Source organism: Herpailurus yagouaroundi, unplaced genomic scaffold (genome assembly GCF_014898765.1).
Source record: "Herpailurus yagouaroundi ecotype Mexico unplaced genomic scaffold, PumYag 196, whole genome shotgun sequence".
In the NCBI taxonomy this organism is placed as follows: Eukaryota; Metazoa; Chordata; class Mammalia; order Carnivora; family Felidae; genus Herpailurus; species Herpailurus yagouaroundi.
In genome coordinates this window covers 12,231,969-12,247,561 of record NW_024412427.1, presented here as the reverse complement: position 1 = coordinate 12,247,561, position 15,593 = coordinate 12,231,969, and the positions used below count along the sequence as shown (strand labels likewise).

Genomic DNA, 15,593 nt, shown 5'->3' with positions numbered 1-15,593 from the left:
AACAGGTTGGCTGTTCCTTAAAAAGTTAAACATAAAATTTACATATACTCAGTAATTCCACTCCTAGGTATATGTCCAAAAGAAATGAAAACAGGTATTCAAACAAATGTTGTACACAACTGTTCATGGCACCACTGTTCACAATGGCCAAAACATCTGAACTCAACATTTTTTTTTTTAATTTTTTTTTTTTTTTTAACATTTACTTTTGAGACAGAGAGAGACAGAGCATGAACAGGGAAGGGTCAGAGAGAGAGAGGGAGGGAGACACAGAATCTGAAACAGGCTCCAGGCTCTGAGCTGTCAGCACAGAGCGTGAAGCGGGGCTCGAACTCACGAGCCGTGAGATCATGACCTGAGCCGAAGTCGGACGCTTAACCGACTGAGCCACCCAGGCGCCCCTCAACATTTTAGATGTTCAAATGTTCATCTGTAGATGAATGGATAAACAAATGTGGTATGTATACACATACACACACTCACACGCAGATGCATGCACACACAAAGGAATATGCTTCAGTCATAAAAAGGAATGAAGTATTCATACATGCTACAATGTGGATCAACCTTGAAAAGATTATGTTCAGTGAACAAAGCCAGGCACAAAACATCATATATTGTACAATTCAGTATATGTGAAATATTTAAAGTAGGTAAATCCACAGAAACAGAATGCAAAATGGTAGTTACCAGCAAGGCAGGGAGTGGCTAAGGAGCATACCTGCCTAACGGATATGGGGTTTTATTTTGGAGTGATGGAAATATTTTGGAACTAGACAGAGGTTGCACAAAACTGTGAATGTACTAAATGCCACAACTCCATCTGAAACAAAGACTTCTAGAGATGCCTAGGTGGCTCAGGTGGTGGGGTGCTGGACTCTTGATTTCAGCTCAGGGCACAATCTCGTGAGCTCTGTGCAGAAAGCACAGAGCCTGTTTGGGATTCTCCCTCTCTCCCACTCTCTCTGCCCCTCACCCACTAGGGCATCTGTGTGCTGTGCTCACGTGCATGCTCTGTCTCTCTCTCTCTCTCTCTCTCTCTCTCTGAAAATAAACATTAAAAAAAATAAAATAGAACAGAGACTTCTAAACAGAAACTAAACAAAACAGAGACTTCCAGGGAAGATGGCAGAGTGGGAGAACCCTAAGCTTACCTCATCCCACAGATACAACTAGGTAACACCCACATCAGTGTAAATAACCCAGAAAATGACCCAAAGACTTGGAAGAATGACTCTCCACAACTAAATGCAGAGAAGAGGCCACAATAAGGAGGGTAGAAAGGGAAGAGAAATGGTGGAGAGATAAATGGACCTGCAGGACTGTCCATGGGAGGGAGGGAGGGATGACGAAGGTGTGGGTGCTGAGAGGGGAGAGAAACAGACCCTCACACCAGGCATCCCAGGCACGGGGAATCCACACAGGGAGACTGGGAAGACAAATCCCAATAATATTTGGCTATAAAACCAGAGGGGTTGAATTTGACGAGTTCTTACCATCAGAGGAGTTTAAGACCTAGAACTATAAAAATCAGCAGGCTCAGCTCTAGAAGAGCTGGGAGGTCATACAAAACAAAAACCTTCCCAGCCACAATAGCAACTAACCACCCAGATGTTGGTTTCTAATACCATTCTCTATAAAAGTAATCAGGACCCCTTGGAGAAATGGCTAATTTCTAGAGACTAGAAAGGACTAGAAAGAAAATACAAAAGATGACTCCGGAGCATCTTATTAATTACTGAAAGTAAGAAAGTGCTCAAGAAAACCACAATGATGGGAGTATGTCAAAGGGTTACAGGGGCAACTGGAAGAGCTGCCAAAGCTGAAACAATGGGACCGACAAAATAAAGTGGTACTGGATTATAACCCAAAGTACAAAATGAATATCCAGCAGTCTATACCGATAAAAATAAATTTAGTAAATAAATGGGGGGAGAACAGACAATCTCCTCTGCAGAAAATCCCTAACTGGTTTACATAGCTATTTCACCCTCATGGAGGTGGAGCAGAGCTTCCCACTAGTTAAGTTTCAGCTGCACAGTGACATTTGTCCCAAGAGCACAGTGCGGAAAGGGAGGAGAGCAATTTTGCAATGAAGAAACCTGACAAACACTACCTCAAGCCAGGTGATCAAGGTTAACATGAACAGTGTTAAGTCATATTAACAGTATGTACACTTATGATGTGACGAGAACGGTACTTTATCTCTGTAGTCTTCCTCCCCCAAACATGTAACTGCAGTCTAATCATGAGAAAAGCATGTGACAAACCAACTGAGGGGCACTCTATAAAGCATCTGACCAGTTCTCCTCAAAACTGTCAAGGTCATCAGTAATAAGTAAAGTATGAAAAATGGTCACAATTATGAATATACTAAAAACTAATGAACCGTATACTTTAAAATGGTGAAATTAATGGGATGTGAATTACATCTCCATAAAAAAGGGAGAAAGGGAGGAAATCAGCCAAAGTGGTTATGGTAATATTAGACAATGTAGATTTTAAAGCAAAAAATATTACCAGGGAGGGGTGTCTAGCTGGCTCAGTCAGGGCAGCGTGCAGCTCCTGACCTTGGGATTGTGAGTTTGAGCCCCACACTGCGTGTAGAGATTAGGTAAGATTAAAATCTTAAAAAAAAAAAAAAATTTACCAAGATAAAAAAAATCATTTCATAACGATAAAGGAGTCAATTAATCAAAGGAACATAAAAATCCTTGATGTTTATTCACCTATTGATAGAGCTTCAAAATATATGAGGCAAAAAATGAGAGAATTACAAGGGGAAAAGAGAGAAATACATAATTATTTTCAAAAATGTCAATACCTTCTTAGCCACAGTTGATAGAAGAACTGGATAGAAGCAAGCAAGGATATTATAGACTTGAATAACAACCTAAACTGACTGACATTTATAGAACTCTACACCCAACAATAGAATATTCTTCTCCAGTGTACAGTGAACATTTACCAAGACAGATCATCTTCTGAGCTATTAAATAAATCTCAATAAATTCAAATGATTAAAGACAAAGTATATTCTCTGACCACAATGGAATTAAATTACATATCAGCAACATAAAGATCTCAGGAAAACCCCCAAATATGTGGAAATGAAACTTATTCTTTTTTTTTTTTTTTTAACGTTTATTTATTTTTGACAGAGAGAGAGACAGAGCATGAGCGGGGGAGGGCAGAGAGAGAGGGAGACACAGAAACTGAAGCAGGCTCCAGGCTCTGAGCTGTCACCGCAGAGCCCAACATGGGGCTCAAACCCATGAACTGTGAGATCATGACCTGAGCCAGTCAGACACTTAACCGACCGAGCCACCCAGGCACCCTGTAAATGAACCTTATTCTAAATAACCCATGGGTCAAAGAAGAAATCAAAAGGGAAATTGGAAAGTATTTTGAAATTAATGGAAATAAAAATATAACATGTCAAAATACATGGAAGAAATTCCATGGTATCTTGGGAATAAGGGATCACTGGAGAGACAGACCACAAAGAAATAGGAGAAAATTTCAGAGGTGATGGATATACTCTCTTGGTTTAGGGATGGTTTCATGGGTGTATACGTTAAAACTTATCAAATTGTACCCTTTCAGGGGCTCCTGGGTGGCTCAGTCGGTTAAACGTCCTACTTCAGCTCAGGTCATGATCTCACAGTTTGTGAGTTTGAGTCATGCATCAGGCTTTCTGCTGTCAGCACAGAGCCCTCTTCAGATCCTCTGTCTCCCTCTCTCTCTGCCCCTCACCTGCTCATACGTGCATGCGTGCATACACACACTCTCTCAAAAATAAACACACTAAAAAAATCGTACACATTCAACATGTGAATATCAGTTGTATGTTAATTACACCTATCTCAATAAAGCTATCAATAGTGTTATATGTAAACATTGTGTAAAAACAAAGAGACACTAATCACTGTATATACAGAGACTATTTCTGAAAAGACTTAATAGGAAATGAAAAAAGTGCTTTTAGGAGTGCTGACAATACTGACTCCATCTTTGGCCCCTATCTTGTTCCTGTCTGCGTGATGACCTCCCTGAAGGCTGCATGTTCCCAGGACCCTTAGAGGTTAATCTATGCCCGGACTGGAATGTGACAAGGCTGGTTCTGGTCTTCCCTAAAATTGTTTAGATAACTAGTAGAGATAACACAGTTTCTTCCCCCACTTTCTGGCACACAGGTGGCACCACGAGGTCTGTTAAGTGTCAGACACTTTGACCTCATCACGATGCCTTCTGCACAAACCCTCGCTCTATAAAATCTGTGGGCTAAAGTCCAGGCTTTGCAGAGAATAGCCATGCGATACCTAGACTGTCACCTGCCCAATCCCATCAATAAGTTACCCTGAATAAAACTTGGTGTCAACTGTATAGAGTGGCCTGCTTCATTTTCCAGTGTCAAAATGCCTTCTCAGTTTGGAAGATACTTTAGTGTCCCTCCTCTACCTTCTGACAGTGCTGGCCTTCATAAAAGGATCTAGATTAGGAGAAAGTGACAGGAGGGAAGCTGACCAATTATAGATACCTACTGTATTGTTTGAATTACTTATCGTATGTATATTTTACTTCTTCATATGTCAAATTTCAAATTTCAAAACTTTTTAAAAAGTGCCTTTTGAATAAAGAACTGAGGTGAAGAGCCATAACAAATGTTTTCCTCCATAAATGGACCTTACGAGCAGAAACAAATCTTCCTGGGCGGAACCAGCATCTGAGGAAGAGTTCCCAAAGGCTGTCACGCAGGTAAGTGGAAAGGGTCTAAATGAGATCATGGCCAGACATGCAATAAAAGCCTCAACATACCCTAATATACAGTCTTTTTTAGAAGCAAAATCTTCCAATGATCATTCCCATGTAATAAGTACTCACTATTTCATAGGCAGTGCTAAACTCTTCACAAGTTATAATCTCACTGAACTTCATCTGAGATAAGCATTTTTTAGCCTTACATCATATGAGAAAACCAAGGCACAGAAGAATAAGGGGCACCTGGGTGGCTCAGTCAGTTGAGCAACTGACTTTTGATTCAGCTAGGTCATGATCCCACGATTTCAGGATTTGAGCCCTGTGTCGGGCTCTGCACGCTGATTGCACATGGAACCTGCTTGGGATTCTCTCTTTCCCTTTTTCTCTGTCTGCCCCTTCCCTGCTCTGTCTCTCTCAAAATAAAAAAATAAACTTAAAAAAAAAAATAACTACTCAAGTTACTTTGACTGACTCCAATATTCTATGTTAACATCTTTTAGGTTTTTTTTCATGATACCCACAGAATGACATAATGTTGGTAGTGAATGGTCCAAGAATGACTGCTCAGTGCCTACTAATAGGTAATGACATTTCAAAAACTCCAAGTAATAACTGACCCAGTAATCAAAAAACCCAACAAACCAAAGCCCTGGACTAGATGGCTTCATAGGCGAATTCTACCAAACATTTGAAGAAGAGTTAATACCTATTCTTCTCAAACCATTCCAAAACAGAAAAGGAAGGAAAACAACCAAATTCATTCTATGAGGCCAGCATTATCACTTTGAAACCAAAACCAGATAAAAACACCATTAAAAAAGAGAACTACAGAGGTGCCTGGGCGGCTCGGTTGGTTAAGCATCCAACTTCGGCTCAGGTCGTGATCTCACAGTTCCTGAGTTCGAACCCTGTGTTGGGCTCTGTGCTGACAGCTCAGAGCCTGGAGCCTGCTTCAGATTCTGTGTCTCCCTCTCTCTGCTCCTCCCCTGTTCGTGTTCTCTTTCTCTCTCAAAGAATAAACATTAAAAAAATTAAAAAAAAAAAAAAAAAAAAAAGAACTACAGGCCAATATCCCTGATGAACACAGATGCAAAAATTCTCAACAAAATACTAGCAAACTGAATTCAACAATACCTGAAGCAAATCATCCATCACAATCAAGTGGAATTTATTCCTGGGCTGCCAGGATGACTATTTGCAAATCAATCAATATGACACATCAGATCAGTCAGAGAAAGGTTAAGAACCATGTAATCCTTTCAATAGATGTAGAAAAAGCATTTGACAAAGTACATTACACAAAGCATTAAAGCATTAACAAAGTAGGTTTAGAGGGAACATACCTCAACATAATAAAGGCCATATATGAAAAACCCACAGCTAATATCATCCTTAATGGGGAAAAACTGAAAGCTTTTCCCCTGAGGTCAGGAATTAGACAAGGATATCTATTCTTGCCACTTTTATTCAACATACTTCTGGAAGTCCTAGCCACAGCAAACAGACAACAAGAAGAAATAAAGGTATCTACATCAGTAAGAAATAAAACTCTCACTACTTGCAGATGACATGATACTCTATATAGAAAACCCCAAAGATTCCACCAAAAAACTGCTAGAACTGATGAACGCATTCAGTAAAGTTGCAAGATACAAAATCAACATACAGAAATCTGTTGCATTTCTATACACCAATAACAAAGCAGGAGAAAGAGAAATTAAGGAATCAATCCCATTTACAAATGCACCAAAACAATATAAGATACCTAACCAAAGAGGTGAAAGACCTATACTCTGAAAACTGTAAAACACTGATGAAAGAAACTGAATGACACAAAGAAATGGAAAGACATTCCATGTTCATGGTTTGGAAGAACAAAGATTGTTAAATGTCTCTACTACCCTAAGCACTCTATACATAAGCAATCCCTATCAAAACACCAACAGTGGCACAAAAACAGACACTCAGATCAATGGAACAGAACAGAGAATCCAGAAATGGACCCAGAAACATATGGCCAACTAATCTTTGACAAAGCAGGAAAGAATATCCAATGTAATAAAGACAGTCTCTTCAGCAAATGGTGCTGGGAAAACTGGACAGTGACATGCAGAAAAAGGACCCTGGACCACTCTCTTACACCATACACAAATATAAACTCAAAATGGATGAAAGACCTAAACCTAAGACAGAAGTCATCAAAATCCTCGAGGAGAAAGCAGGCAAAAACCTCTTTGACTTCTGCTGCAGCAACTTCTTACTCAACACATCTCCAGAGGCAAGGAAAACCAAAGCAAAAAAGAACTATTGGGACCTCATCAAAATAAAAAGCTTCTTCACAGCATAGGAAACAATCAGCAAAACTAAAAGGCAACTGACAGAACGGGAGAAGATATTTGTAAACGATATATCAGATAAAGGGTTAGTATCCAAAATCTATAAAGAACTTATCAAACTCAATACCCAAAACACAAATAATCCAGTGAAGAAATGGGCAAAAGACATGAATAGGCACCTCTCCAAAGAAGACATCCAGATGGCCAACTGATGCATGAAAACATGCTCAATATCACTCATCATCAGGGAAATACAAATCAAAACCACAATGAAATACCACCTCACACATGTCAGAATGGCTAATATTAACAACTCAGGCAACAACAGATGTTGGCGAGGATGCAGAGAAAGAGGATCTCTTTTGCATTGTTGGTGGGAATGCAAACTGGGGCAGCCATTCTGGAAAATAGTATGGAGGTTCCTCAAAAAATTAAAAATAGAACTACCCTACAACCCAGCAATTGCACTGTTAGGTATTTATCCAAGGAATACAGGTATGCTGTTTCCAAGGGAAATATGCACCCCAATGTTTATAGCAGCACTATCAACACCAGCCAAAGCATGGAAAGAGCCCAAATGTCCATCGATGGATGAACGGATAAAGAAGATGTGGTATATACATACAATGGAGTATTACTCAGCAATCAAAAAGAATGAAATCTTGCCATTCACAACTACGTGGATAGAACTGGAGGGTATTACGCTAAGCAACATTAGTCAGAGAAAGACAAATATGACTTCACTTATGTGAGGACTTTAAGATACAAAACAGATGAACAGAAGGGAAGCAAAAATAATATAAAAACAGGGAGGGGGACAAAACATAAGAGATTCTTAAATATAGAGTACAAACAGAGGGTTGCTTGAGAGGTTGTGGGAGCAGGGATGGGCTAAATGGGTAAGAGGCTTAAGGAATCTATTCCTGAAATCATCGTTGCACCATGTGCTAACTAACTTGGATGTAAATTATTAAAAAAATTATAGAAAGTAAACTCTAAAAGAAAAAAAAAAATTCGAAAGGCAAAAAAACACCAACATCATTTTTTTTTTTTTTTACGGAGCTAAAACAAACACTCCTAAAATTTGTAGGGAACCACCAACCAACCCAAATAGCCAAAGCAACCTTGAAAAAGAAAACAAAGCTGGAGGCATCACAATTCTGGGCTTCAAGTTATATTACAAAGCCGTAGTAATCAAAATAGTACAGTACTGGCACAAAAATAGACATACAGATCAATAGAACTGAATAGGAAATCCAGAAATGAACCCACAACTACACAACTATATGGTCAATTAATCCTTGACAAAGCAGGAAGAACGTCCAATTGGAAAAAAGACAGTGTCTTCAACAAATGGTGCTGGGAAAGCTGGACAGCAGCATGCAAAAGAATGAAACTGGACCACTTTCTTACATCACACACAAATATAAATTTAAAATGGATGATGGGGCACCTTGGTGGCTCAGTTGGTTAAGCATCTGACTTTGGCTCAAGTCATGATCTCATGGTTCGTGTATTTGAGCCCCATGTCAGGCTCTGTGCTGTGCTTTTTTTAATGGATGAAAAGACCTAAATGTGAGGTTTGAAACCATAAAAATCCTAAAAGAGAACACAGGCAGTCTTCTTTGACATCATCTGTAGCAACTTCTTTCTAGATATATCTCCTGAAGCAAGGGAAACAAAATAAAAAATAAACTATTGGGGCTACATCAAAATAAAAAGCCTCTGCATAGCAAAGAAAACAATCAACAAAACTGAAAGGCAATCTAGAGAATCAAAGAAGGTATTTGCAAATGACATACACGTAAAGGATTAGTATCCAAAATACATAAAGAATTTATAAAACTCAACACCCAAAAAAACAAATAATCCAATTAAAAAATGGGTAGAAGACATGAATAGACATTTTTCTAAAGAAGACATACAGATGACAAATGGACACAAGATGTTCATCAGCACTTATCATCAGAGAAATGCAAATCAAAACTATAATGAAATGTCACCTCACGACTCAGAATGGCTAAAATCAAGACACAGGTGTTGGTGAAGATGTGGAAAAAAAGGAACACTCATGTACTGTTGGTAGGAATACAAACTGGTGCAGCCACTGTGGACAACAGTATAGAGGTTCCTCAGAAAGTTAAAAACAGGGGCGCCTGGGTGGTTTAGTTGGTTAATCATCTGACTCTTGATTTTGGCTCAGGTCGTGATCTCACAGTTCGTGAGATCGAGCCCCACATCGGGCTCCATGTTCACAGCACACAGCCTGTTTAGGATTCTCTCTCTCCCTCTCTCTGCCTCTCTTCCACTTGTGCTCTCTCTCAAAATAAATAAACTTAAAAAAAATGGGTTAAAAATGTAACTACCTGAGCATGGTGGCTCAGTTGGTTAAGCGTCCAACTTCAGATCAGGTCATGATCTCATGGTTCAGGAGTCTGAGCCCTGCATCAGGCTCCATGCTGGCAGTGTGGAGCCTGCTTGGGATTCTTGCTCTCTCCTCTCTTTCTGCCCCTTCCCTGCTCGTGCTCTCTCAAAATAAATAAATAAAAACTTTAAAAAAGCATAACTACCTTATGATCCAGCAATTATACTACTAGGTATTTACCCAAAGAATACAAGAACAGTAATTCAAAGGGATATATACACCCCTATGTTTATGGCAGCATTATTTACAATAGCCAAGATACAGAAGCAGCCAAAGCATCCACTGATTGATAAATGGATAAAGTAGATGTGGTATGTGTATGTGTATATATATACATGCATACACATACAATGGAATATTGTTCAGCCATAAAAAAGAATAAAATCTTGCCATTTGCAACAAGATGGATGGAGCTAGAAAGTATTACGCTCAGTGAAATAAGTCAGTCAAAGAAAGACAAACACTGTATGATTTCATTCATGGGCAGAATTTAAGGAACAAAACAAGTAAAGGGAATAAAATAAAAGAGAGACATATCAAAAAAAAAAAAAAAAACAGACTCTTAATTATAGAGAACTGATGGCTACCAGAGGGGAAGCAGTAGGGGGATGGATTAAATAGGTGATGGAGATTAAGGAGTACACTTGTGATGAACACAGAACAATGTATGTAAGTGTTGATTCATTATATTGTACACCTGAAACTAACATATTAGTTATATATAACAGTTAACTAAACGGAATTAAAACAAAAACATAAAATAACATAAAAACAAAAAGAAATAAATAATAAAATAATAAAATAAAACCATACTATAAAAAATCAGAAAACAAAAACAACCCATGTGATGCCAGACCTAAGGACAAAGAATGAACTGACAGGCAGACAAAAAAGGTCCATGAGGGAAATCCTCAGGTAAAATATGAGAATAAAGTAAGGACATAGGCAGCTGAGTCAATTCATTAAACCGAAATATTAGAAAGATCTAGAGCAGTTTTTCCTGAAGAGTTCCCTCCATCTTCCCCTCCTTCAGTCTCTAACTCCTAGGGCCCAGGGTACAAAATCAGAGAGGTTAGCAGTATCCACAGCAAGAACTAGGTTGGGAAACACTTAACACAGAACAGACTGTAGGGAAAATCCCAGAAACACTAACCAAGACAAAAGTGAAGTAAAAGAAGAGAGACAAAGGAACCACTTTACTTGTGGTAAATTTAATGACTATAAGAGCTGTTCACATAACAGCAAAGAGACACATTTTCCATTTGACATGAAGTTGCTTCACCACTTGCAGCTTGTCTCCAGAGCGTCATTACCTCTTTCTTTAGTGACCAGTCCTATCTCCCTTCTTATCAGAAGGACAGCCCAGGTCAACTCTAAGGCCATCCACTCAGGTCAGCAATATGCTGAGGAGTCCTTCAGGGTGGTCCTGCAGAGAACATGTCCTTTAAGTGTCTGAGAGCTGGTGGACGTAATCTGAAAGAAAATCAGTCAGGAGAAGACAAAGTAAGCAGGACTGCACTTGAGAGACTTAATGTGGAGCCTCCAGAGGAGAGGCCACCAATAGAGATCTAATGGAGGTGGTGTCAGGCCAACAGAGACTGCATGGTTCCCATGTGCCCCCAATCCTGGAAGGAAAAGATATCTAACATCTAATGCAATGGTAATATGTATCATTGAAGAAGTCTAAATTAGTTCAGGTCCAAACTGCTACTTCTCCCTTTTCTCTTGGGAGATGGATGGCTCTTCTCCAGCACCAACCATGAGTTTCTGGTGTGGGCTGCCCATCACAGATCCTGTCCTCCTAACTAACCCCAGGGACAAGCTTTGATCCGGGCTTACCAGGCAAATTCTTCCTTAAGATATTTATGGCCCAAATTTGGTGAGAAAAGCTGTTTTTCCTCCCTGGGAGCTGAACGCATGTGGCCCCAAAGGAGATTTCAAGAGAAGACTGAAAACAAATATGTAAACAAAGATGACAACAGGCACTGAAAAGTGTTATGATGATAAAATGGGCTAATGTAATAAATAATGACAAGAGCAAGCAGAGGGAACCTGCTTTAGCTTCCCTAAGGAGAAGGCCTCTCAAGGAGGTGACAGTTCAGAGAGAAACTGAAAGTTAAAAAGATGGCAGTCATGTAAAAATCAAGAGTCTCCCAAACAACACAACATGTGCAAAGCCTCTCACTAGAACTTGGTCTGAAGGGCAAAAAAGAGGACACCAAGGCTGGAGAAGAGAGAAGTAAGAAGAGTGGAGGGGACATGAGGTTAGAAAGGTGGGTGGGACAGATCATATAAAGCCTTAGACATGGTGCATTTCATGCTGGCTCCAATGAGAAGCCACTAGAGGGCTTAAGCAGAGGAATGAGTGATCTGATTTAGAAAGACCCCAGCGACCATGACTACTACCGTAATGCAGACAGACTAGAGGAGGGCAAGAATGCAAGTGGGGAGGGGAGCCTGGGTGGCTCAGTTGGTTGACCACCCGAGTTTGGCTCAGGTCATGGTCTCAAGGTTTGTGAGTTCGAGCCCCACATTGAGCTTGTATCTTTGGCTTGAGCAACTGAGTGTGCTCAGAGGGGCTCTCTGCCCCTCCCCTGCTTGTGCACTCTGTCTCATACTCTGTCTCTGTCTCTCTCTTAAAAATAAAATAAACATTAAAAAAAATTTAAAAAAAAAAAAAAAGAATGGAAGTGGGGAATCTAAAGCCTTAGGAATTCTCATGCACTGCTGGTGGGAGTGCAATAGGGTACAATTACTTTTGGCTAGTTCTATCATACACCCTATGACCCAGCAATTCTAAGCCATATACCCATCAGAAATGAATACATATGTGCACAAAAACACATATACAGAAATATTCTCAGCAATTCGATTCATAACAGCTCTAAAATGGAAACAACCAAAATGACCATCAACAGTACAATGCATAAGCAAATTGTGGGTACATTCATACAATATGGATATATATAATCACAAATGTACTGCACAACATAAGACTGAGGAAAAGAAGACAAGCACCAAAACTACATGCTATATGATTCAATTTTATAACAATTAAAAATAGGCAGGGGCGTCTGGGCAGCTCAGTTGGTTAAACGTCCAACTTTGGCCCAGATCATGATCCCACGCTTCATCGGTTCAAGCCTTGAATCAGCCTCTGTGCCAACAGCTCGGAGCTCAGACAGAGCCTGGAGCCTGCTTCAGATTCTGTGTCTCCCTCTGCCCCTCCCCTGCTTGTACTGTCTCCCAAAAATAAATAAATATTTTTTAAAAATTAAAAAAAAAATAGGCAAAGCTGAACAATGGTATCAGAAATTAGAATGTAGGGAAGAGAAGTAACTAGTAGGAACATGAGGGTCTCTGAAGTTCTGAAAATATTCTATTTCTTGATCTGGGTGGTAGTTACATGGATAGGGTCACTTTGTGATAATTCATCAAGTATATAATATGGGCAATTTTCTACATTTATGACATGCTTCAATAAAATAATTCATCTTTAAAATACAGAAGCAAAAAATCATAAGAAGCCTACTGAAATCTCCCAGCCAAGAAATGATGGTGGCTTGGAGATGGAAAGAAATGAGTAGGTCTAAGATATATTCCAGAAGTGAGCTGAAACAGATGTACAGGAAAGTTGAGTATCTAGGACATGTCCTGTATTTTTGGCTTGAGCAACTGAGTGTGCCATTTACTGGGATGGGAAGGGCCTGAAAAGAAGAAAGGTGTAGTAACGAATTCATTCTAAGGGCGCCCGGGTGGCTCAGTCAGTTGAGCATCCGACTTCAGCTCGGGTCATGATCTCATGGTTCATGGGTTCGAGCTCCACATCCGGCTCTGTGCCAACAGCTTGCTCAGAGCCTGGAGGCTGCTTTGGATTCTGTGTCTCTCTCTCTCTCTGCCCCTCCCCTGCTCATGCTCTGTCTCAAAAATAAATAAAAAAACATTAAAAAAAATTATTTTTTTTTTTAAATTCAACTCAAGGTGCCCTTTCGATGTTCAGACTGAGAAGAGATTTTTATTTTACTAAAGAATTTCTCCTGGGAGTGCCTGCATGGCTCAGTTAGGCATCTGACTTTGGTTCAGGTCATGATCACACAGTTCATGAGTTCCAGCCCCGCTTCAGGTGAGCCCTGCTTCTTTCTCTCTCTCTCTCTCTCTCCCTCTCGGGATTCTCTCTCCTTCTCTCTTTCTGCCCCTCGCTCACTTACACTCTCTCACAAAAAAAAAAAAAATTTCTCCTGGAAGAAATTTCACTCCCCCAAATTATCCAACCCAGCATCCATCTCACAACGCAGGCCAATAGCCCAAAAGGACACCTTACCTTCACCAGCACATAGTCCCCAGGCTGAGCTCTAACCCTGACCCCAGAGTTAGAAACATCCTCAATCTCTACATTAGGGAAGATCACTTTAAGGTTTCCATCATTCCGGCCACACAGGTCAGTGGCAGAGCGTTTACTGTGCTGCAAAAAGAAGAGAAGAGAGTTTATGAATCTGTCACAGTTATCAGTTCTCAGACGGCAGAAATTATACCTTCTCTGTCTCAGAACCCTAAGGGTTTTACTCAAAGAGCATTCCTTAATCAAGGAATCACTTAAGACTACAAAGGGGCACCTGGCTGGCTCAGTTGGTGGAATATAAAACTCTTGATCTGGGGGTTCTGAGTTCGAACCCCATGTTGAATGTAGAGATTACTTTAAAAAAAAAAAAGACTACATGTTTACTGCTGCTCAGCAACAAGGACAGCGCATGGCACACTAGAGAGACTCCATAAATTTTGCTAACTATCTGTTAATAAATGACTCAGTCTTTCATTGCAGAATTACCTTCCTTAGGAATGGACTTCCAGTAGTCCTAAAAGCAAAAACACATGGGTGATACACTTAACAAACTGACTTTCACTTTATCCGATCTCATAGTAACCACTCAGGAATGTTCTGGGGTTGTTTGGCCTAGGTTAACTTGCCGTTAATGAACAGGCAGACATGAAGCCAGAGTCTCCATCACAACATACAGAAGACAGGATCAGGACAATAATAAAACCAGTATGATGGTATTAACTTCTAGAATATATACAAGTTTTTCTCTTCCAGCCATGATGAAATGTCAAGAATCAAATTTATTCTCTGGCCTTAAACAGAAACTGGACAAAATATATGAAATCGCAATTTTCAGATACTGGACAACAGACTGTGCAAGACTGTGAAGCCAAGAAAAGGAAAACAAATGAGATGAGCCCTCCAATCACCCTTGTGTTTTGCCAGAAGGCATGTGTCAGACCAGGGTATGCCAAGCAGGCAGGAAGATCTTGAGGCACACCATAGTGGCTCTCTCTGGATTTAGGAAAAAGACATCAGAGTTCAGGGAGCCTGCAATAGATAGGAATTGTGGAGCAAGTTCTAAAGACGAGGGAGCTAAGCAGAAAAAGAGCTATAGAAACATGCACAGGGATCCCTTGAGTCTTTGCTGAATGTTTATCACAGTGAAACTCCACAAAGTCAGGCAAAAAAAGTAACCGGGGAACCGTCAGCAGACGTGTTTCCAGAGCTCATGCAGGGCTGGGAATCACAACTTATCACAATCACAATTAATGGCAGTCCTCATTGATTCCTTGGGACATGCAGTACTAATTCCAGAAAGCCACCCCTTAGCAATGAGGCTAAACTATTCCTGGGATAAAAAAGCTTTCCTAACAAAACCTGAAATTGAGCCCTGACAGGATCAAACTGAACTGCAGGTAACAAAATCACCTATCAGAACAAAGCCCAACACAAAATCCAGACCTTAAAAATTAGTATCACGATGTTAAATGTCCCATCAAAAATCAGTGGATATTGGGGCGCCTGGGTGGCGCAGTCGGTTAAGCGTCCGACTTCAGCCAGGTCACGATCTCGCGGTCCGTGAGTTCGAGCCCCGCGTCAGGCTCTGGGCTGATGGCTCAGAGCCTGGAGCCTGTTTCCGATTCTGTGTCTCCCTCTCTCTCTGCCCCTCCCCCGTTCATGCTCTCTCTCTCTCTGTCCCAAAAATAAATAAACGTTGAAAAAAAAAATTAAAAAAAAAAAAAAAAAAAAT

At 40.2% G+C, this 15,593-nt stretch overlaps 1 protein-coding gene across 3 annotated transcripts in view; it reads right to left on the bottom strand.

Annotated features, from left to right (window-relative positions):
• Positions 1-15,593, bottom strand: part of CDK5RAP1 (CDK5RAP1 mitochondrial tRNA methylthiotransferase) — an 84,058-nt gene that overhangs the window by 33,842 nt on the left and 34,623 nt on the right. For 2 of the 3 annotated variants that reach the window (XM_040447321.1, XM_040447322.1), the window contains exons 13-14: positions 13,844-13,984; positions 10,715-10,995 (exon numbers count right to left, since the gene is read on the bottom strand). In XM_040447321.1, coding sequence (XP_040303255.1) covers positions 10,915-10,995; positions 13,844-13,984 — 222 coding nt within the window. In that variant the 3' untranslated portion in view covers positions 10,715-10,914. Of the gene's footprint in view, positions 1-10,714; positions 10,996-13,843; positions 13,985-15,593 lie in introns of those variants that run through there. The other variant, XR_005782044.1, reaches the window with a different exon arrangement.